The sequence below is a fragment of the Thalassophryne amazonica genome, chromosome 19, assembly GCF_902500255.1.
Source record: "Thalassophryne amazonica chromosome 19, fThaAma1.1, whole genome shotgun sequence".
NCBI classification, from domain to species: domain Eukaryota; kingdom Metazoa; phylum Chordata; class Actinopteri; order Batrachoidiformes; family Batrachoididae; genus Thalassophryne; species Thalassophryne amazonica.
In genome coordinates, this window is record NC_047121.1 from 3,765,252 (window position 1) to 3,789,980 (window position 24,729).

The 24,729-nt window shown below is 47.5% G+C and overlaps 1 protein-coding gene across 1 annotated transcript in view; it reads left to right on the forward strand.

Annotated features, from left to right (window-relative positions):
* The window catches only part of sobpa (sine oculis binding protein homolog (Drosophila) a), a 165,289-nt gene extending 140,790 nt beyond the window's left edge, over positions 1-24,499 (forward strand). The window contains 6 exon segments of the mRNA XM_034195445.1: positions 11,641-11,674; positions 11,677-11,693; positions 11,696-11,764; positions 11,766-12,410; positions 12,412-13,696; positions 24,043-24,499. Of these exon segments, the coding sequence (XP_034051336.1) occupies positions 11,641-11,674; positions 11,677-11,693; positions 11,696-11,764; positions 11,766-12,410; positions 12,412-13,695 (2,049 nt within the window). The 3' untranslated portion in view covers position 13,696; positions 24,043-24,499.
* The last annotated feature ends 230 nt before the right edge of the window (positions 24,500-24,729 follow it).

Consider the following 24,729-nt stretch of genomic DNA (forward strand, 5'->3'; position numbering starts at 1 on the left):
AACCTCTTAATTTTTCTGTTTGAAGTACTTAAATAACCTCTTAATTTTTCTGTATGAAGTACTTAAATAACCTCTTAATTTTTCTGTATGAAGTACTTAAATAACCTCTTAATTTTTCTGTTTGAAGTACTTAAATAACCTCTTAATTTTTCTGTATGAAGTACTTAATTAACCTCTTAATTTTTCTGTATGAAGTACTTAATTAACCTCTTAATTTTTCTGTTTGAAGTACTTAAATAACCTCTTAATTTTTCTGTATGAAGTACTTAAATAACCTCTTAATTTTTCTGTTTGAAGTACTTAAATAACCTCTTAATTTTTCTGTATGAAGTACTTAATTAACCTCTTAATTTTTCTGTATGAAGTACTTAATTAACCTCTTAATTTTTCTGTTTGAAGTACTTAAATAACCTCTTAATTTTTCTGTATGAAGTACTTAATTAACCTCTTAATTTTTCTGTTTGAAGTACTTAAATAACCATTTTTTTTTTCTCTCTGAGTGACACCGGGATGTTGCATTTCACTTAAAAATACACATGCCACAGAGTGTTTCTCAACTGTACTTAAAAGTATTGGAACACTTGCCATTTCACACATTTTAATTTGTTTATGCCATTTCAAATACAAATAAATAAATAAATCAAAAGTTATCTTCCTTAAACTCAATCAGAAAGCAAATGCCTACAACTTGATAGAAATTAATTAAAAATAGAATACCCAGCTTCCTGATGAAGTGGTGTAGAGGAGGAATTTCGTAAAAAGAAGACCTGAAAGTTCAGCTACAATTTTCCAGAAAGTACAGAAAGCATTTGCTCAAAAAAGTCTGATGGCCCTAAATGACACGGTGAGATGCTGAAGAGCTTCACTCGTTCATGTCTGCGAAATGTACATACATATTATCACACCATAGCCAGTATCTCTTTTTCACACAGTTTATTCTGTGACTAATATAATATGGTCACTGCATTTTTATGTTCTGCATTATGCATTCCAGCCAAAGCGTATTTATAATAATCATAATAATAATAATGAATACATTTTTACCTACAACATTGTTAATCAATGCGTCCTAATTTTACTCCTGTAATTCTGCACTTCTTTAGTCTCTTAATAATTAAAATTATGATGTTGAATGTCATATTTGTCACACGACTGTTTCAAAAAGGCGTGTTGTTGGCGTGTGTGTACATACCAGGAGGCCCATAGCAACGTTTTTTGCTGGTCCAGGGTGCTCCCAGCTTTAGCACCTCTCCACAGGCTTTTAGATGGTTCCCATCAGGGCTGGTAAAGAAATAGACTTTAAAAAAAAATACAACCTCGTGATTTTTTTTTTTATTAAATCAACCTTTATTGATTTAAATCAACTTTTTTTCTTTTTTTTTATTTATTTCACTCTGAGACTATACAAATAATATCATTAGTTAGAATCTTTATTGATGTGTTAAAACATAAAGGTGCACATACAACATGTATGAAGTTATTCCATGCTAAATGTAATGACTACAACTAACATGTCCTCCTTTCTGAATGGAGATTCTTGGTTTGGAAAATGTTATTGTTGAATATTTGAAAGTTTTTTAGTCCTATTTGGTACTTATTTAGTCATATGTAACTTTCAGGCTTCCTTCTGATCATAAGAAGCAGTGACAGACAAAAGCCTCCATTCATGCTTGACTGAGCTCGACCCTGCTGGAGATAATCCTCCAGTTAATCCACCTGTGATTTTAACAGGAAATGACTGACTTCAGATTCTCAGTCATCATTTGTCCAAGTCACCAGAATTATCATTTATTAATGGTACTGATTTCATATTTTGCTGATGTTTTAGGCCATGGGGCCCGGCCGGGCTCAGCCCGAAAGAGTGACGTGGGCCCGCCCTCCTGTGGGTTCACCACCTGCAGAGGGGGCCATGGGGGTCGGGTGCAGAGAGGATTGGGTGGCGGTCGAGGGCGGGTGGCCCGGCGGCCCGGTCCATGCTCACAGCCCCTGGCTGTTGGGACGTGGAATGTCACTCGCCAGGGGGGAAGGAGCCTGAGCTTGTGTGGGAGGTTGAGAGATACTGACTAGAGATAGTCGGGCTCACCTCCACGCACAGCTTCGGCTCTGGTACCCAACTCCTGGAGAGAGGCTGGACGCTTCATTTTTCTGGCGTTGCCCACGGGGAGAGGCGGAGAGCTGGGGTCGCATTGCTTATTGCTCCCCAGCTCAGTCGCCAAGTGTTGGAGATCACTCCGGTGAACGAGAGGGTCGCGTCCCTATGCCTTCGGGTCGGGGACAGGTCTCTCACCATTGTCTCGGCCTATGGGCCGAGCAGCAGTGCAGAGTACCCGACCTTCCTGGAGTCCCTGGGAGGGGTACTAGATAGCGCTCCGACTGGGGACTCCATTGTTCTCCTGGGGGATTTCAATGCCCACGTGGGCGGTGACAGTGAAACCTGGAGGGGGGTGATCGGGAAGCACGGCCTCCCCGATCTGAACCCGAGTGGTGTTCAGTTGTTGGATTTCTGTGCTAGTCACAGTTTGTCCATCACGAACACCATGTTCGAGCACAAGGGTGTCCATAAGTGCACGTGGCACCAGGACACCCTGAGCCGGAGGTCGATGATCGACTTTGTAGTCGTACCATCTGACCTTCGGCCACGTGTCTCGGACACTCGAGTGAAGAGAGGGGCAGAGCTGTCGACTGATCACCACCTGGTGGTGAGTTGGATCCGCTGGGAGGGTAGGAAGCCGGTCAGACCTGGCAGGCCCAAACGTATTGTGAGGATCTGCTGGGAATGACTGGCGGAACCCTCTGTCAGCGAGGTCTTCAACTCCCACCTCCGGGAGAGCTTCTCCCAGATCCTGGGAGAGGTTGGAGACATGGAGTCCGAGTGGACCATGTTCTCCACCTCCATTGTTGATGCGGCTGCTCGTAGCTGTGGTCGCAAGGTCTCTGGTGCCTGTCGCGGCGGTAATCCCCGAACCCGGTGGTGGACACCGGAAGTAAGGGATGCCATCAAGCTGAAGAAGGAGTCCTACTTATCTTTGTTGGTAGGTGGGACCCCAGAGGCAGCTGACAGGTACCGGCAGGCCAAGCGTGCCGCAGCCCGTGCGGTCGCAGAGGCAAAAACTCGGGTCTGGGAGGAGTTCGGGGAGGCTATGGAGGAGGACTATCGGTCGGCCTCGAAGAGATTCTGGCAAACCGTCCGATGCCTCAGGAGGCGGGAGCAGCTCTCCACCAGCACTGTTTATGGTGCGGGTGGGGAGCTGTTGACCCTGACTGGGGATGTTGTCGGGCGGTGGAAGGAGTACTTCGAGGATCTCCTCAATCCCATCGTCACGTCTTCCGAAGAGGAAGCAGAGACTGGGGACTCAGAGGCGGACTCATCCATTACCCAGGCCAAAGTCACCGAGGTGGTTAGAAAGCTCCTCGGTGGCAAGGCTCCTGGGGTGGATGAAATCCGTCCTGAGTACCTTAAGTCTCTGGATGTTGTGGGGCTGTCTTGGCTGACACGCCTCTGCAACATTGCGTGGCGATCGGGGACAGTGCCTCTGGATTGGCAGACCAGGGTGGTGGTCCCTCAGTTTAAGAAGGGGGACCGGAGGGTGTGTTCCAACTATAGGGGGGTCACACTCCTCAGCCTCCCCGGTAAGGTCTATTCCAGAGTAGTGGAGAGGAGAATTCGAACGATGGTCGACCCTCGGATTCAGGAGGAGTAGTATGGTTTTCGTCCTGGTCACGGCACACTGAACCAGCTCTACACACTCCATCGGGTGCTTGAGGGTTCATGGGAGTTCGCCCAACCAGTCCACATGTGTTTTGTGGATCTGGAGAAGGTGTTCGATCGTGTCCCTCAGGGCACCCTGTGGGGAGTGCTCCGGGAGTACGGGGTCCAGGGTCCTTTGCTAAGGGCTATCCGGTCCCTGTACGACTGTAGCAGGAGCTTGGTTCGCATTGCCGGTAGTAAGTCAAACCTGTTTCCAGTGCACGTTGGCCTCTGCCAGGGCTGCCCTTTGTCACCGGTTCTGTTCATTATTTTTATGGACAGAATTTCTAGGCGCAGCCAGGGTGTAGAGGGGGTCTGGTTTGGGAACCACAGAATCTCGTCTCTGCTGTTTGCGGACAATGTGGTTCTGTTGGCTTCGTCAAATCAGGACCTTCAGCGTGCACTGGGGCGGTTTGCAGCCAAGTGTGCAGCGTCCGGGATGAAAATCAGCACCTCCAAATCTGAGGCCATGGTTCTCAACCGGAAAAAGGTGCTTTGCCCTCTTCAGGTCGGTGGAGTGTCCTTGCCTCAAGTGGAGGAGTTTAAGTATCTCGGGGTCTTGTTCACGAGTGAGGGATGGATGGAGCGTGAGATCGATATACGGATCGGTGCAGCGTCTGCAGTGATGCGGTCGCTGTATCGCACCGTCGTGGTGAAGAGAGAGCTGAGTAGGGGGGCAAAGCTCTCGATTTACCGATCGAGCTACGTTCCGATCCTCACCTATGGTCATGAGATTTGGCTCATGACCGAAAGAACGAGATCGCGAGTACAAGCGGCCGAGATGAGTTTCCTCCGCAGGGTGGCTGGGCGCTCCCTTAGAGATAGGGTGAGGAGCTCGGTCACTCGGGAGGAGCTCGGAGTCGAGCCGCTGCTCCTCCACGTCGAAAGGAGTCAGTTGAGGTGGCTCGGGCATCTTTTCCGGATGCCCCCTGGACGCCTCGCTGGAGAGGTGTTCCGGGCACATCCCATTGGGAGGAGGCACCGGGGAAGACCCAGGACACGCTGGAGGGAATACGTCTCTCGGCTTGGGAACGCCTTGGGGTTCCCCGGAGGAGCTGGGGGAGGTGTGTGTGGATCGGTAGGTTTGGGCAGCTTTGCTTGAGCTGCTGCCCCTGCGACCCGACTCTGGATAAAGCAGATGAAAATGGATGGATGGATGTATGTTTTAGGTACTCGTTTCTAAAAAAAAATAAAATAATAATTTTCGATGATCTTTTTGATTTTTTTTTTTTACAGTGATTTAAATCAGCTGATTTAATCATTTAAATCAAAATCGTACTAATTCTGTGGGACATCGAGCAGCTGCTTCTGTTTTTTCACGTCTTTGTGAGGCACGCGGTCACCAGTAAGACGTAGCAGCAGCTTGTTTGGGGCTTGGTGGGTTTTAGTCGTCGTGTGCCATTACGTAATGTGAGACGCGCTTAAAGACTCGCGTGAACGGGCTTATAACCGGCTGCCCCGTTATTCTCTTTTGCCACTTTAACCTCTTCATGAAGCCTCTCCAGGCGCAGCAGCCTCTTATGAAACCTTTGAGTTTTGGTGCCGTCTGTCACTCTTCAGTCTCTTAACGTTTTGCGACCTCCTCATCTTCTTCCTCATCTTATCTGAATCATCTACGTCCTCTGGAGTCTCTTCAACATCTGCAGCCTCGTCCCATTCTTTAATGCCTGAACCTTCAGCCTCCTCTGCAACCTTTCGGTGCCCAATGTTTGGCATGTTTGATCTCTCTGACTGCAGAGAGCTGCAAACACCATCTCTTTTTCTTTCTTTCTTTTTTTTAAAAAATGACCAACTTGTTAATTTGATAAATGATGCACTGCTGCTGATCTTTGTCGCTGGGTCAAAAGGTGAGACCAGGGCGAGCGAGACGACTGCTGACGCTGCGCGTGTTTGGAGGCTTGGTAATTATTGTAGAGCCAACGGTAAAAACGACACCACCGCTGATGGTTTGTCGGCCGCGATGGAAATAAATGACAGTAATTACATTCAACTGCAAACATCTGTGTGCAGTGGCGAGGAGAGAAAGGGAAAGCACAACTCCATTAGCGTAATGCGCAGTGAAATTTCACTCGCCGTGCAGAAAGTCGTTAAGTGCTCCCCATCTGTCTTTCTGAGTCCAGGAAATTTTCAGCACATTTATTATTTAAAATATCCTGGGCCTACCATTATCAAACTTAACTTTAGCGAGCACCTTTTTGACTATTCCTCAGTCACAGATCATTGAGTTAGTTAAATGAGTAGATATTTAGAAAAAAAAAGTGTGGAATTCAAACATCTGAGCTCCTCCAGCACTGAGTTTAATCAAAGCCAAGTGTCTGAAGTCCGGTTCTGATCCAAGTCCAGCTCTCTTCTGCTTTAGCTGTGTCTTCAGCTTCTTGTCACAAAGTGGATTCATGTTTTAGTTTCACACACTGTCTGGTGACAGTCAACTTGTGTGGACTACTTACCTCTTTAAAAACCACTAGCAGGGTACCCGGGCAATGCCCAAGTGTGAGGTTTCATAGGCATTTATGAGAACGTCACCTCTGACAGTACAGTCGGGAGGTGACCAGTGCTTTAATGGTCTTTGATTCAAGTCATCAATGTCATCAAAGACAGAAGGGCAGAGTCAATACTTTAATTAATTCATGTAACATTAAGCACTAATGTTTGCTAAGTGTTTGTACACTGCAGACAAGAAGGAAGGAAGGAAGGAAGGAAGGAAGGAAGGAAGGAAGGAAGGAAGGAAGGAAAGCAATCCTATTAGCATTTGGATGTCCCTGTCCCATTGCTGCGGTTACTGTTGCTTAGCAACAGGCCAGTCACACATATATACACACCCACATCTGACGCTACTTGTCATTCATGTTTTTTAATGTCAGAGGTGTCAAATCCAGCTTCAGAAAGTAAAAACCCTCCCATGTGTTGCTTCTACCTGTGCACCTAAAACAGGTGATCTCAATAATTAGCTCATCCACCTGCCCGTACAGCTGAACTGATTACAATCAGCTGATTTATTGGGAAGATGGAATAAATATGTGGCTGGACTTTTACTTTCTGAAGCTGGATTTGACACCTCTGTTTAATGTATGTTCCAAGGTTGGAACATACGTCGGAGGCACAAAGCATGTCGAAGAACCTGAGCTTCATTTCTTGGACACTTGCATAACCAGTGACAACTCCACTCTACTATTTTACACAGTGTGTCATCTGAGTGCAATGTAAAGATGATGCCACATTAGATGACCAGACACGAAATTAAGCCTATTTGATAGGAAATGTGGTCCGTATTGTACTGTTCAGTGTGCGACGGGAAAATATAACATGTTCAAAACCACAGACTTATCATGTCATTGGCTACATGTTCTCTAGGCTTTACTATGTTCTTATGATTCTTACTGGCAGACTGAACAAGACACAAGAGTCATTTGCACTTGACATTTGCCCCCCACGCCACGGTGTGTAGAAGCAGAGGGTACATCCAACAAGAACCTGTCTATGAATCTGTTTTTTGCTGGTCCAGGGTGCCATCACTTTCTGCAGTATTCCGGCGCTACGCTCGACCACACTTCATTTTAAGGGCAATGCACCAAAATGAGCACAAACAAATTTGCTGTATAAACAACAGGGATGCTGGGTATCTGCATTACATGAAGGTGGAAGATAGGGCCCTTTGGCAGGAGTAGCCGCTGTTTGCTCCCTAAACACATCAGCTAAAGAGCTTCGGTTGCACTGTTTTTTTTTTTTTTTTACAAGTAAGGCCATTTTTCTTCAGCGTGTGTTTCCCAGCCGGCTCATGGAGTCCACTTCTTCTTGGATCCTGTCAAGTCAACTAATGTTGCTGTGCAGTGAAAAAGAGTTGATCCTCCTTCTGGTTGCATCCCTCAACTTATTAACATTCAGCAGGGGGGCTTAAGGGTCTGCATGATGGATGGATGTCGTTGAGAGGTCTGACAACTGATTAATGCCTTAATTATCTCCAGCGAAGACCTGCCACTCCTCCCAGAGCTGACAGAGTGAGCTGTGTGTGGCCTGACGAGTAACACCGTGTTCGGGGCTCGCCCACTTCTATCTTCACCACCGGGGTCACATTCATTTCCTCGCTAAAGAAAAATGCACAGAAAAGCTGTGTCAGGCGACAACACAGTGCAGCGTTTTTAAAGGTTCACCATCACATGGACGAAGAAAAACAGCTTTTTTAAGTGAGATGGTTGGATTCAGTTTACGGACTGTTTCTCGATACATACTGTAAGTGAGCAAACTCTTATTAAAGGACAACAAAGACAACAAATGGGAAGAACTTGTGTTTGAAAATGATCCTGCAAAAACCTGTCATGTCTTAGTAAAGGTTAAATGATTACCTGCAACGGTGTGGGACACTAAGAAGTTAATCTGACCATGTAATAGGTGCATAGTAGGAATAACAGAAGCATTCAAGGTGGAGGGGGGATTAGGTCAGGGATCAGATCTCAGCCTTTTGTCTTTTTCACAGTGCTGATGGACAAATTGATGGATGAGATCAGACAGAAGACTCCATGGACTCTGATGCTTGTAGATGACATTGTGATCTACAGTGAGAGTATAGCGCAGGATGAACCCAGAGAGGTGGAGATATGCTCTGGAGAGAAGGGGAATGAAAGTCAGTCGGAGCGAGACAGAGTGCTTGTACGACTGAGAGTGAGCACGGTGGAATCGTGCGGTGGTGGCGGAAGACTATTTTAAATACTTGGGGTCAGCTGTCTGGTAACGGAGTGTGTTAGAGAGGGGAAGAAGAGAGTGCAAGCAGGATGGAGAAGAGTGGCAGGGGTGATTTGTGATACAAGGATATCTGCAAGAGTGAAAGGGAAAGTTTGTAAGTTGGTAGTGGGACCAGCTATGTTGTCCAGCTGTTAGAAAGGCTCTCAGTGCTTATGTTTGTTGTATTATGTGCCTCAGTAGTCCCCCTTAAGAGCGGAGGTGCCATGTGTACCACCTTCAGAGAGCGATGGTTTACATTGTGGGATGACACCAGTCAGAGAAGTTAACCATAGACACGTTAGCTTCATTCTTCACCAAAACTCCTCATTGTGCAGTGCCAGTGTGCATCATTGTTGACTGTAAGCGTGTTCGTCAGTTTAGTACTGTGTGTGTGTGTGTGTGTGTGTGTGTGTGTGTGTGTGTGTGTGTGTGTGTGTGTGTGTGTGTGTGTGTGTCGTTCCCTCGGCGGGTCTGTGGTTCGTTTAGAGAGAATATAATGTGCGCTTGTGAGTGCTCTTAGTACAGTGTGTTTGACTCACCTGTGCCTGCAACTATTCAGTCAGCTGTCCAAACTGAACCACTATCTCCTGTTATTGTGTCCTGACCGACGCCCCGAGGGTGAAGAGGCTTATCGCCATCACAAGTCAACCTTGTACAGTCCTTTAAATCTAGTCTCCATAACAACAGCTTAGACTTTGACTTCAACACAAAACTGCAGCAAAGAGAGAAAAAAAAAATGAGGAACCAAGACAGAAATATTACACTACAAATAAATGTAAAACAGTACATGTTTGAGCAGATAACACATGGTGTCTTTGCAATAATATAATAATAATATTACATTTGACATTTGATTACTATGCTGCAAGAAACACTTGATTTATTCATGATGATTGTAATGAATTTAGCAGTATTTGAGAAATGCTTAAAGTTCTATGCACCTGTATTAAGTGTGCAAGGTCTGTGAGCGATAACTTTCAAGCCCAATAATGATGTCTTTGAGCTTAGACTTAACAGAGTCTGACGTGCCTCCAGTTAAAATCTCTGTAATTGTTCCAGAGACAAAAAAGCCCACACTCATCTAAAGAAAAAAAAAAACAGGCGGTGGTGTTAGAGAAATCACAGGAGGCGGCCTGAAGATGCCGCAACTTTCTCTGTGAGTGATGAGAAGGAATGAACTTATCAGCGGGACGGCACAGTGCAAGACTGAGATGGTTTGGACATGTGCAGAGGAGGGACCCAGCAGGGTATATAGGGAGAAGGATGCTGAGGATGGAGCCACCAGGCAGGAGGACAAAGAGGAGGTTTATGGATGTGCTGAGGGAGGACATGCAGGTGGCTGGTGAAGATACAGAGGACAGGGTGAGATGGAAACCATTGAGCTGCTGTGGCGCCCCCTAATGGGAACAGCTGAAACCAGAAGATTTTACATTTTCTGCTCGTATGTCATAAAAAAAACATACAATCTCGGCAAAATCATGTGTGATTGAAATACACTTAAGCAGTTATTTTGTCCCATTTTACACAAGTATATTTTTTCATTTGAAATTTAGGAAAATGGCTCATTAAAAGCTGAATCATCAAGACGTGTTATCTCAGCAGCCACGTGGCAGTTTGATTTAATATGACATAAATAATTTCATAGTTTGGCTGATTACTTATCAATGAAAAATCTGCATTTTGTGTGTTATGTGATCACAAGTAAAAATACAAGACTTTTTTAAATAGAAATAATTATAAATGATATAAACATGGCTTCAACAGCCTGTAAAATATTACTGTTTTAATATGTGTTGAATGCATTAAAAAATAACTTTCTACATCCCTTTCAGTGTGAACATGCTGCATGAAGTGAGCACGGATGAACTAATCAGCTCATCTTTGATACATTTCTAGTTAAAACGACTAAATTGTCTTGAGGATCCAGATGATTAGTTAATAGAGCAGCACGGTGGTTTAGTGGTTAGCACTGTTGCCTCACAGTAAGAAGTTCATGGGATCGATTCCCACCTGTGTAGTTTGCATGTTCACTCTCCGGGTGCTCCGACTTCCTCCCACATCCAAAGACACGCAGGTTAGCTGCACTGGAAACTTTAAATTGTCTTCAGTTATGTTTGTTTGTCTATATGTGGTCCTATGGTCCAGGGTGAACCCTGACCACTTCATCACTGCTGGGACAGGCTCCGCCCCCTGACTCTAAATTGTAATAAGCGGGTAACGAAAATGAATTAATTAATAATAACAAATTATTTGGGTGTATGTGAGAACAAACGTACATTTCTGATACAAAGATTTTATATATATTTTGAAGTATCTTGAGGTCTTGTTCACGAGTAAGGGACGGATGGAGTGTGAGATCGATAGACGGATCGATGCAGCATCTGCAGTGATGCGGTCGCTGTATCGGACCGTTGTGGTGAAGAGAGAGCTGAGCAGGGGGGCAAAGCTCTCGATTTACCGATCGATCTACGTTCCGATCCTCACCTATGGTCATGAGATTTGGCTCATGACCGAAAGAACGAGATCACGAGTACAAGCGGCCAAGATGAGTTTCCTCCGCAGGGTGGCTGGGCGCTCCCTTAGAGATAGGGTGAGGAGCTCGGTCACTCGGGAGGAGCTCGGAGTCGAGCCGCTGCTCCTCCATGTCGAAAGGAGTCAGTTGAGGTGGCTCGGGCATCTTTTCCGGATGCCCCCTGGGCGCCTCGCTGGAGAGGTGTTCCGGGCACGTCCCATTGGGAGGAGGCCCCGGGGAAGACCCAGGACACGCTGGAGGGACTACATCTCTCGGCTGGCTTGGGAACGGCTCGGGGTTCCCCCGGAGGAGCTGGAGGAGGTGTGTGTGGATCGGGAGGTCTGGGCGGCTTTGCTTGAGCTGCTGCCCCCGTGACCCGACTCCGGATAAAGCGGAAGAAAATGGATGGATGGATGGATTTTGAAGTGTGTGTGTATGTTAGGTCAGTAAAACTCAACTTGGGTCCCTCAACTCAAACCCCCACTAGACCGTTTTGGGGACCCACTTGGAAAAACACACCTGTATGAGCAGACTGGTGGTTTTTGGTGGTTAGTTTGTTCGGCTGTGCTGTTGTGCCATAAAGAACCAGTTAGAAGTCATTTGTGTGCCGTGTCTGTGCTGACACAGTGTGCTCCTTGTGTGTGTGTGTGCTTTCTTGTTGCAGGTGTGTGACTGGTGCAAACATATCCGCCACACTAAGGATACCTGGACTTTGGTGGGCTGTTGAGCGCAGGCTGCAGTTCTGCAGTGCCAAATGCCTGAACCAGTACAAGATGGACATTTTCTACAAAGGAGACGCAGGCTGCGCTTCCTGGAGCGCTGTGTAACCCAGCACACGGGGCAAGTGGGGAGGGTAAGGCTGACTGCACCAGTGGGGTGCAGCTGCTGACTCCTGAGTCCTGGGGAACACCATTAGCTGACCTAAGGCGTAAAGCTCCCTCACCGGGGGGCCCCTCTACCACCGCCGCTCTGGCCCCCTCCACGTCCTCAGGCACATCTCCCTCAGACACGGCTGCAGTCTGCTCCCCGTCTTCTTCTTCTTCAGCTAAAATCCCTACACCAAGACCACATGAAAGCCCAACGCTGCCCCCTCCTCCTGTCCATACTTTGCACCCACCTGTAGGAGTCCCCTCTGGTAGTCCTCCAATGGTGATGACACCCCGGGGACCTATGCCCCTGCCCTTGTTCATGGAGCATCAGATGATGCAGCAGATCCGTCCACCATTTCTTCGGCCCTCTGCTCATGCAGGGGGACCCAACAGCCCATTGTCAAACCCTATCATCCCCGGTATTGGTCCACCACCTCCTCCTCGGACTCTCGGCCCAGCAGCTAGCCCAATGCACAGGCCACTCTTGTCTCCTCATGTCCACCCCTCATCTAACCCCAACCCTGGCATCATGCCACCCCATCCTGGACTCCCTATGCCAGGTTTTTCCCCCTTTCCCCCCAGTCAATATGATACCTAATGGACCCATCCCCCTACCCCCAATGATGAACTTCGGCATGCCAACCTTGACACCCCTGGTACCTCCACCAACTCTCCTGGTCCCTTATCCTGTCATTGTACCCCTTCCGGTCCCAGTTCCTATTCCAATACCCATCCCTTTCCATCCCAAAACATCTAGGGACCAGCAAGAGAGCAGTAGTCCTGTTTGTCATGCCCCAGAGTCCTCAGAAATGTCAGCTTTGCTGCCTCAGTCTCCAGGTTCTTCTGTAGGACACAGAGGGGAACACAAACCAGGTCCAGCTGCATCAGAGCCGTCCTCTCCTGCACATTCTGGCCATTTAGGTTCTGGCTCAGAGAGAAGCAGGAGGGCCGCGGTGGACTTAACTGTGAAGGCGGAGGACAACTCAGGGAGGCTTTGTCTAAACAGATGTCATGGACTCACTGATGGAGTGATTGATCTCACAGTCAGCCAGAGATCTTGCCAACAGCAGGTCATTCAGAGAATGTTACCTGGGGTCAAAGTGAAAATAGAGGCTGAGGTTGACTCACGATCTCCACCAGCTGCTGGGTTGGGGAGGGAAGAGAAGAGCAGTTGGGATGGTGGTAAAGACGCCCCGTCAGAGGGCTGCAGTGCTACTGATTTGGAAGAGGCAACACAGCAACAGACACTGGAATCATCTGGCACCCCCGCCAGTAAAGACAACCATTCTTACAGACGTGATCCTTTGAAAAGCCAATTAAAACCCTGTGTTTCCAGTGTTGAACCACAGGCCTCACCTGACACAGCATGGACCCAAGTCCACACCAGCCCCGCTGCCCCATGTAATGTCATAGTCAACGGAACGGGATGGCATCCGCTCTTCACGTCTGCCTATCAGTCCTGCACTGACCGCAATGGAGACGTCATGGCAGGAGAAACAGAGGAGCAGCGTAGCAACAGCGAGCTGGAGCGGGAGGCACTGAAGGAGAACAGCTGCTCTGTTGGAGAATGGGAGCCGGCAAAACGCGGCTCGGCGCAAGACGAGACTGTGGATTCAGTGGAGGGTAAAACAGATCCGGACTCCAACCTGGAGGAGGGAGAACATGCCTACGCCTTACCCCTGCTGTCAAGTGGAGGCTGTGTGGTTATCCAGCCTGTGCCAAAGCCCGGTGCTGACAAGACGGCCATCCTTGCCTGTTCCATCTCTGCACCTTTATCAGCTGCCGGGAGTCCTGAGCTGGAGCCGCCGCTGAAGAGGAGGTGTCTGCGAATCCGCAATCAAAACAAATGAGGTGGGGGCAACCTAGTTCACGTCCACAATAACTTTATGCACGATGTAGAGTCTTTGAGTAAAAACTTACATCATTTCTGTCATTGTTGTTGTTGGGGTTTTTTTTGTTTGTTTGTTTGTTTGTTTTGCAGCATCTGCCAAACAGTCACCTCTGCCTGTATTGTTTCAAATGCAAAATTATCTCCCACACTGTTGAGACGTCTTTGAACATCTCACTTGTGGTTTATATTCTGCCTTAATGTGAGTTATTGTCAGGTTTTTTTTTCTTGTTCTTTTCTCTGCACCATGTGATTACCTTCAAATGATATGAACCTGCTGTTTACACGTCCAGCTCATTTTCCCAGAGTCTGGAGAAAGGAGGGCACATCTGTAATTATGCCTAAATATCCCCTTACAAAGATGTAGCGTACAGAGGACGTTACGCCGTGTAACACACACACACACACACACAGACACACACGCACACAGCCAGTCCCACTGTCATGTGTAAGTGAAGGGGAACGCGTGTCCAAGCGTTTGACTGGTACTGTACATAAATGTCCAGTGTTTGTTGGAAGGTTGGTGCACATTGTACAGGGAACTACTGTGAATAATTAAAAATTAAATTAAAAATTAAAAATTATAACCATTGGAATCAGTGCATCAAAGTGGTGGTTTTAGACTATAAATAAACTACAGCACTCACAGAGTGCAATCTTACACCAAGGACAGACACTTAAAGCTTAATAACTGCAGGGCATCTATGCACATTGTGTTTAAAGGCTATAAATGATAAATGATATTCACCTCAGTCAGCCTAGATAACTCTGCGAGTACACTGCTTATAGTAGAACTACATGCACGGTGACCTCATGGGCCCATTTAACTGACCTCAGACATTAGATTTTAAAAATAAACTGATTTCTTTAAGCTCACTACTTGTGCTTAAGATAAGATACATTTTACTGATCCCACGAGGAAAATCACTTGTTACAGCAGTAAAAGTCATAAAATAATACATTAGTATGATACTACAGTGTACATTAGTACCAGTGCAAAACAATTTACATTAAAGGAAGGTGACTAAAATATATTGCAATGTATTCTGGTGAATGTATAACTACTGGATTGAACAGACTACGTGAAAATAGTATATAAGTAAATATGTATAAATATTGCACAGGATAAATTGCACTGATGTGCATGTAATTGGGCACCGCGGTCTCGTTTGAGGGTGGGCACTAAAGGGGTAAAACATGACGCATATGATGTAATTTCTCTACTTCTGGGGGAAAAATCGCAGCACTTTCTCTGAGTTTTTGGGCAAATTACATGCAAACAAACTGAAAATGCAAAGTGAGGATGCGTTGGAAAGTGGACATGTGTTGCGGTTTGTTTGTGACCCGGCGCTCAAACGTGTCGAGGTGGATTTGCAGGCGAGAGAACGGAGCTACTCTGATTAGCTGTGTAGGCTAACACACCGACACGACCGCTCACATTCACCTCGTCTTCTCTTCTCCACTGGGTGATGCTGTGTTTCTATTGCACAACGGGAGCAGCTGCTGTCCCCATAAGTGGTCAAATCCTGCGATATTCAAAGCACAAAAATGGTGGAGGTAGAAGTGATTAATAGTGCAAATCAGCAGGTGGTTATTGTGCCAAAAGTGCTTACAAACTGATCGGAAAGAATAAAATTAAATAGCATGAGACCTGCATAGAGACATCTATGAAATAGTTCTTACAAATGTTAACAACCCATCCCATCAAAATTTATAAGGAAATGATATTGAAAATGCATTTGTTCATTTTCTGTACCTGCTTCATCCAGTCCAGGGTGACGGGGGAGCTGGAGCCTGTCCCAGAGGTCATAGTTCACCCTGGACAGGACCCCAGTCTGCTGCAGAGCATTTTAATATTCTTCATATAATAAATTTAAAAATTATACATAATGTTCTTATCCTTCCCTCTTTCCTTTGAGATCTAAACTTGTCACTTCCAGTAAAATCCCCCCCCCCCCCTTTTTTTGTTAAGTTTAAAGGTCAATATGTCTAAGTGACCTCCATATGGGATGACACATTAGAAGAACACGTTATTTGGTCACCAATTAATTTTACAGGCTGTCAGCTATGTAACTATCACAATAAACAAACAAAAATGATTAAGTGTTGAATTTGTATGATGAAGTATTGTGTTACAGGTGGAGCAGTTTAAGGTCTTGTTCACGAGTTGGAGCGTGAGACCACTTGACGGATTGGGGCAGCGTCTGATGTTTTATGGATGCTGTACTGGACCGTCGTGGTGAAGAAGGAGCTGAGGATGAACTCTCAGGTTACCAGTTGATTTAAGTTCCTATCCTCACCGTTGTACCAAAGTTTAAAGAATAAGTTCGCGGATACAAGAGATTCCTCCGTCCGGTATCTGGGTTTACTCTCCTGTTCAGGGTGAGAAGCTCAACTATCCAGGAGGGACTCTGAGTAGAGCCGCTGCTTCTTCACATTGAAAGGAGCCAGCGGAGGTGTGTCTGGTGAGGATGCCCCCTGGTGGTCTCACTAGGGAGGTCTTCCAGGAAAGTCCCACTGGGAGGAGACCCCGGGGAAGACCCCGGACATGCTGGAGGGATTATATTTCCCAGCTGCCTTAACAACACCACAAGATCCCCTGGAAAGATTTACAGGACTTGGCAGAGGATAGGGAAGTGTGGAATGAGCTGCTTGGTCTGCTGCCATCCTAATCTGGACCCGGATAAACGAGAGAGAATGAATGAATGAGGGAAAGTATTGCAATGAAACCAGAGCTTCAAACTCAGATGACTGTTTTATTTTCGCCTCATTTCATGTTAATCTGCTGCTGTTTCTGTCTGTCAGTGTGCTGCTGCACAGCCAGCGTGCCTCCCTCTGCCCAAGTGAAGCTTAACGTTTACAGACACGCACACATACCAGAAATACGTATGTGTGCGCACATACACACACACGTGCACACGCACGCGCATTCATGACCTTTAGAGAAAGACAGGAAGTTAAATCAGCACAAAGTTATTAGCAAGCAGAAAATAGTTCAATTTGTAACAAAATCCTCTCTTTATCAATTTGTAACATTTAAAATAAATGTTTTTATTCCAGAACATTAAAAAATATATCGTTTCTGGGTTCAGGGTTTTTTTATCCGTTTGTTTCTAGTTTTCATTTTCTTTCTTTGAACTGGTTCAAAGTCTTGCTTGCAACTGATTAAAAATGATATTTCTCTGTTTTTAGAACAGTTGAAGCTTCGATATGGTAGAATTTTCTAATAATTTAATGGGTAGCTGTTATAACTGGACATTTCTGAATAACTTCCTGGTTAACAGGATTTTTCCTTCTTGCTTGTCGACCTTCGGAGGTGACAGACAGTTATATAATTCCCCATAGTGAGGTGAAGCGGCCCACAGGACAGGCCACTGATGCGCCAAACCCACAGGTAGATGTGCACGCGGCAGCGACACTCAGCCTTCCTGCTCGGACGTGTCAGGAGACTCCTGGAGTTACCTTTGGCTGCCTTTGTGGAATTTAAATTCCATTCGAGAATTTGATTTAATTTCTCGTCTCAGTCTTTTTGCAGCCTCTCTGTAGCATAAACACAGAGAGGTCACCACAAATGACCAGACAAACACCAAATGTTCCTGTCCAGCCACCATCGTTCACTTCGTTTTATTTGCAGTGTGTGTTGTTTCACACTGGACCACACCGCTGTGCTGAGCGGGTGGCTCTGTGGGATTAGAGTTGGATGACCAATATATAGACCAGGGTTTGATTGCAGGTCATCTGTATTGTTGTACTTCACCCAGCTATGTGCAGGTGCTGGCAATGGACCGGGTGCAGGGGATGGACCGGGCGCAGGCGATGGACCGGGTGCAGGGGATGGACCGGGTGCAGGGCATGGACCGGGTGCAGGGGATGGACCGGGTGCAGGGGATGGACTGGGTGCAGGGCATGGGCCGGGTGCAGGCGATGGACCGTGTGCAGGCGATGGGCCGGGTGCAGGGGATGGACCGGGTGCAGGGCATGGACCGGGTGCAGGGGATGGACCGGGTGCAGGGGATGGACCGGGCGCAGGCGATGGACCGGGTGCAGGGGATGGACCGGGTGCAGGGCATGGACCGGGTGCAGGGGATGGACCGGGTGCAGGGGATGGACTGGGTGCAGGGCATGGGCCGGGTGCAGGCGATGGACCGTGTGCAGGCGATGGGCCGGGTGCAGGCGATGGACCGGGTGCAGGCGATGGGCCGGGTGCAGGGGATGGACCGGTTGCAGGCGATGGGCCAGGTGCAGGGGGGCCAGGTGCAGGGGATGGGCCAGGTGCAGGGGATGGGCCGGGTGCAGGCGATGGGCCGGGTGCAGGGGATGAGCCGGGTGCAGGCGATGGGCCGGGTGCAGGCGATAGGCCGGGTGCAAGTGATGGGCCGGGTGCAGGCGATGGAGCGGGTGCAGGTGATGGAGCAGAATTATAATCGTGTGAAGTGTGACAAAGCGAGTGTTTGACACATCTCAGCCCAAATTAAATTATGCATTCTTTGAGCAGTTAATTAATTGAAATGGTACTCATGCACCATTCACGTTGTGGTAACACGAGGCGACTGCTCTGAATATGCAATTAATAATGACAAAAGATTAAATCAAGCCACCTGAACCATCATTTCTACTACAGTATAAGTAGATCAGATGTTCAAATGGGAAGAAAATTGACCCTGGAGCCAGTTCAGTCAGCGTACATGGGATATTTGATCATTACTGTAAGTGTACTTAAGACCAAAGACATCAGTTCTCTCCTTGGGTCACTGTTAGCATCCAACTGTACCACCGTACTTAATCCCACCACCATACAGGAGGATCCTTGGATACCGCTGGCATGACCATCAAACAAGCCGTTACTTAGGGAGATTTTGATGAGGAGGATCACTTGCGTGTTGTGAAATATCGTGAGCTTTGACATTCTGGCCATGTGGCGTGTTTTCTCTGTGGATGATCCAGCACATAGCTGCCTGAGTGTTAAAGACCCCCGTGGCTGGAGAAAGCTAAGGGGACACCCACCCTTCAGCTTGCTGAGGCAGACAGATGGCTACTTTTGAGAGGTGGGCATGGGTCCTGCCTGGGCGGTTGGCATCCAGGAGGACCCAAGGTAGTTTTCTGGTCATCCCTGCTAATGAGCAGTAAGGCTGAAGTGTATTTATCAGCTTGTGATGATGTGGATAAACTGCATTTGATGAGGCTGAATGGTGCAGGACATGTGATCTGAGACTCAGGTTGGTCACCTGAACCGCTGAGCTCGCAGCCTTGCCTCTTTCAAGTCAAAGATGCTGTTATGTGTCGACACGGGTTGAGGAGCGGACCTGCGTCAGACGGAACCCAGCGCTACAAATAACCAGAAAAGCGGTTCCAAAAACAATATATTTATTACACCCACTGTGCATAAAAGGTGTAAAAACAAAAATAGCGTCCTTCTGGTGGAGTGACTGTTGGCACGCTCTCCAGCGCCCAAAAGGATCAAAGCCCGGCGCTCCTGGACTCACTACCACCGCCAAACACCCCCCAGGTGGACACGACAAACTGACTCTCTGCGAAGCAAAGAAGAGGTGAGGTAAGTCAGCAGTTACAACAATATCTTTCAAAAGACACACGCTATCAGCAACACATTCAGGTCTGTATCTTTTTTAACTTTATGCAAATGAGCAGCTTCTCACAACAGGTGGAGGATCACTTATCCGCACGCCACAGCAGTGAGAAGCAAGCTGCACAATTCTCATCACAATTCAAGTATACTGTGTAACAAAACACCAAGTTACTATCAACAATTATTTAAACACTTAATTACCTTTAATGTGTGCTGACAGCATGTGTCCTCACCCTTCCTTGCTTCACGGGCTCGATGTGTCAAACCCAGGCGCGGTCCTCAGCGTCTCACAAACGAACATCACAAGGTCGAGTTCCCGGCAGTTCTGCTTGAATCACACATGACTTAAATGCAGAACGCCATCCAATTATCTGCTTCAGCTGAAAGTCTTTAAGGTTGCATGTGAGCACCCGTCACAGGTGCTACACATGATGTTGATGAGGGTGAGGACTCTTCAGCCAGCACCTTCTCCACAGACAAATCAGTTTCCATGCCACCTGAAGAGCAAAGAAAAGAAAAGAACACCAAAATATCCAGCCACACCCCCCAACACACAACAGTACCACCCCATCAACGGGAAGCCTCCCGGCGACCGAACAGACCAGGCCCGAGAACAGCACCTCCCTGCGGGGTCCACGTCAGGAAGCAGACAGCACCACGCTCCTAAGGTCCACCACAGACAGCAGAACAGGCACTGCAGCTGGAAGGCCGGCTGGAATCAACAAAAGCCCCAAAGCATTCCCCAGTACAATTCAACACACAGAAAAAAACATAAAACCCACCCAAAACCTCCCAGGGGACCGTCCCATCAAACCCCGGAAGAAAAGAAAACTCCCAAACGCAAAAACCCAACACAGCCCCACAAACACAATACAAACGTAAATGCATAAAAGAAAAACAACAAACAACCCCCCAGAATGACCTGCAGAGCCCAACCCCCCCCAGAAGGCCTTCATCGCCAGTTCCAGGAGGAACAGCCAGAACCATAATCCCACAAAGGTCCCCAGGTGTACATGGAGCAAAACGGCGCCCCCCAGGGGACCGTACCATCAACCCCAGGAGGTACCCTCCCCACAACCCCGGAACCCCAGACCCAGTCACACTTGGCTAGTTGGCCCCAAGCCAATTCCCCCCCAGAGGACCATCCCATCAACCCTGGAGGTGGAACCCGGAAGGAAACAGAACAAAATCAAAAATCAACCCCCGGAGGACTACCAAAAACAACCCCGGGGGGATATAAAACGACCGTAAACCCTGTTACCCTCCCCGGCACCCCAAAAGACCCCGGGTCCCTCCTAGAGCCCCTCGGCGGCTCAACTTTGGCGAACGGCTCAAAACATTAAGCCGGAGAAGGGAACAGGAAAAAACTAACCCAGCTCCAACCCCAAGGCGCAGCAGAGAACCGGAAATACATCCGGTGCCCCAACTCGACCATACCCCAGCCTCTCGGGAGGGGTGGAACTACCGAAATGGCGAACGGCAACAGATCGGCCCACCCCTCCGACTGAGGTAAGTCTCCGCTGCACCACACCCCGGCAACACCAATGACGAACGGTACAAAGGCTCAGCGAGGCTGGAGTGGAACCGGGCCCTAACCAAACCAAGAAAAACGCCTCTAACACCCCCCCCCAGGTGCAGAGGTCTTCTGAGGATGCTCAGCGTGACCAACCTGCACCACCCCACAACCCACAAGACAAACGGTCTTGGGGCAAGTGGTTAGGGATGTAGAGAAATAAAAAAACAACAAAATAAAACGACCCAACAAACCCAAACAGAAAATACCTAAAAACACATAAAAAATTGACAAATAAGTGAGCCCAGGCGGACTTCTAACCGCCTAACAATCACTCCACCAGATACGCCTCTGACTCCCCATACAATTATAACCCCTATTTAAAGAAAACAAAACATTTACCCGTGCTAGATTTTTTTTTAAATTTTTTTTATGTGTGTTATTTTGCCTGTCCCAGAACACTTGGAGATACGTCACCATTATTTCTCTTGACGCTTACATGTCGGGGCAATACAGTAATCTCTGCTCGTCCGAGCTGCATGGGCTCGTCAACAGGAGGAGCCAGAGGTCCCGTCGGAGGAGCTTCAGTGGGGCGAAGAAGAGGTGGCCCAGATCTGTGTCGGGGAAAGCCCCGAGACGAAAAAACCCGCTCTGATGGGCGTCCTCTCTTGCGTCCACGCTCCTTCATCCGATCATCTAGACGAATCACCAACGATATTAGCTCATCTAAATCTTTGGCTCGTCACGGACTGCCGGCTCGTCTTTTAATGACTCATTTAACCCATCTACAAACATTCCTCGTAAAGTTGCGGCACTCCAACCTGACTGAGCAGAAACCAGAGAACATTGCATCACCACACAAGGCTCCGGACGACAAACAATCGGTTCGGATGCCTAATCTCTGGGTGACGGAGTTATCTGCACTAGTATCGATGATGCTGCAGCTGGAGCAGCAGGAAGCGGAACGGCTTGCGCTGCAAGCTCCGTAACACGGGCGTCTGTTTGTTTAATTTGGTTTGCGAGATGCTGTAATTGCTCCCATATTTTCTCCAAGTGTTCTTGAACTTTTTCGGCAAAAGGAACCGCCTCTGCCGCTGGGTCCATATGGAATGGCCGGGACACTACTGTTATGTGTCGACGCGGGGTTGAGGAGCGGACCTGCGTCAGACGGGAAACCCAGCGCTACAAATAACCAGAAAAGCGGTTCCAAAAACAATATATTTATTACACCCGCTGTGCATAAAAGGTGTAAAAACAAAAACAGCGTCCCTCTGGTGGAGTGACTGTTGGCACGCTCTCCAGCGCCCGCAAGGATCAAAGCCCGGCGCTCCTGGATTCACTACCACCGCCAAACACCCCCCAGGTGGACACGACAAACCGACTCTCTGTGAAGCAAAGAAGAGGTGAGGTAAGTCAGCAGTTACAACAATATCTTTCAAAAGACACACGCTATCAGCAACACATTCAGGTCTGTATCTTTTTAACTTTATGCAAATGAGCAGCTTCTCACAACAGGGTGGAGGCTCACTTATCCGCACGCCACAGCAGTGAGAAGCAAACTGCACATTCTCATCACAATTCAAGTATACTGTGTAACAAAACACCAAGTTACTATCAACAATTAATCAAACACTTAATTACCTTTAATGTGTGCTGACAGCATGTGGTCCCTCACCCTTCCTTGCTTCACGGGCTCGATGTGTCAAACCCAGGCGCGGGTCCTCAGCGTCTCACAAATGAACATCACAAGGTCGAGTTCCCGGCAGTTCTGCTTGAATCACACATGACTTAAATGCAGAACGCCATCCAATTATCTGCTTCAGCTGAAAGTCTTTAAGGTTGCATGTGAGCACCATTCACAGGTGCTACACATGATGTTGATGAGGGTGAGGACTCTTCAGCCAGCACCTTCTCCACAGACAAATCAGTTTCCATGCCACCTGAAGAGCAAAGAAAAGAAAAGAACACCAAAATATCCAGCCACATCCCCCAACACACAACAGATGCATTACCTCGAACCACTATTACACCCACTATTGTGGAATGTTGACTTCAGAGAACGTTTCCCATTTATCTGCAGTGTTTGAAGACTTTTTTCTTCTCTTTTTGCTCGGGGTCTCCACAAATCCTCTTTCTGACACAACTCCACATTTAGGGAAGTCTACCAGTATTCAACTGGTCCTGAAATCGGACCATCACTCAGGCTGTTACTGTACATCAGTGTGACACTGAAATGACAACATGAGCAGACAGAATCTCATGATTTCAGCATCACAATGTGCAGAAATGAGAATGGGCGGTGGTCCAGTTTCTGGACTGGTCCAGTACAGATACACTTCCCCTATATGGAAGATGGGCACTGGTTGTCTTCTACCATGATGCTTCTGATTTGAAAACAAGCATATTAGCCACTAGCACCACTTTGCTGCTCTACATCATGTAAGTTGCAAATGTACTTGCACTCCTTTGTGTGCCCCCTGGGTGTGTTGGTCAGGTGCCGTGGGGGTGCATTGCTGTCGTGAGGGAACAGAAACCCATTGTACCACATACCAACAAGATCTGGTCTACACCTGAGACCCACTTTACATAGGCATGTTCATGATGCACACACACTTCTGTTTGTGCTCACAGGGATGCCCACACCCACAACCACACCCATATTCCTGCTCTGTACCCATCAAACTAAGATAAAACTCATGGAAAAAATGCTAAATTTAGTAACAACTCTGGTTTGTACCATATTTTTACAGCGGTTGTCTTGCAGGTGGGTAGAGAGACAGGTCTGGTCAGGGGAAGGTCCAGGACCAGCAGGCATCCATCTGTCCCTGACGGGGTGTTAAGGTTGTCAGGAGGATGTGTTGCAGGAACAAGGTGCTCCATTGCTTCACTTCGGGGAGCACTGGTGGATGGTGGCTCCCACAAATTATAATTCTTACATCTGTCACCCACTGAGTCTGCCATCAAAATAGCAACACACCAGATTCAAGTGCACATGACGGATGATACGCTGATTGGTGTCATTTCGAATGTGCCCACAACATAAAAATGATCGCTGACAGAAAAATGACTGAATAAATCAAATTAGGGGCTTAACACATTCCACATACATATGGATCTTGCATGAGCCCTGATGTTCTCACTGGGGGTTAAAGGTTGTGGCTGACCCCTCAAACCCTTGCATGTGTTAATCCTTCTCCCACTCTGTTTCACAGATGGATGCTCCAAGGACTGCAGTGCCATCAGAGACACTCCCCTGCCCCACCACCTCACCAACCTGCCACCTGGCATCCCCCATCCCCAACCCGTCACTGCACACATGGTGTCCTCGTGTGCCCCCATCATCCTGTCTACCAGCACCACCAATCGCCTTCAACGAATGAGGAGAGTCCAAGCAAACATGTCGATCAGCATCCCAGCAGAGCACACGAGACTCCTTCTATCTGCGTGGACTGAGCACCTACGGGTTCGACGCTTTGGCCAGCAGGACCACTTGACCTTTGAACTGCAGAACAGGAGGATTCAGCTGCTGCTTCTTATTTAGAGACTCTCAGCCACACTGCCCCCGCAGCCCTTACCCACGCTTCCCTGTCAAAGCAAGTATTCCCGTATTGTCCGTCACCACGGAATGCACTATAACAAATTAAGAATTGTGAAGAAGCCAATCCAACCTGGTGCTGCACCAGGGAAATATTTTCATTCAAGGATTTTTTTTTTTAAACCATTTTAGTCATTTTATAACACTGTTCACAATCATGTCTCTCAGTGCCTTACTCACCTTTGACAAATGCTCTGTTTGTGAGAAATCATTTATTATTATTATTATTATTATTATTATTATTATTATTATTAGTTCAGGAGACTTAGACTTAATAACAGGACCAGCAGTATCGGAGTAGGAG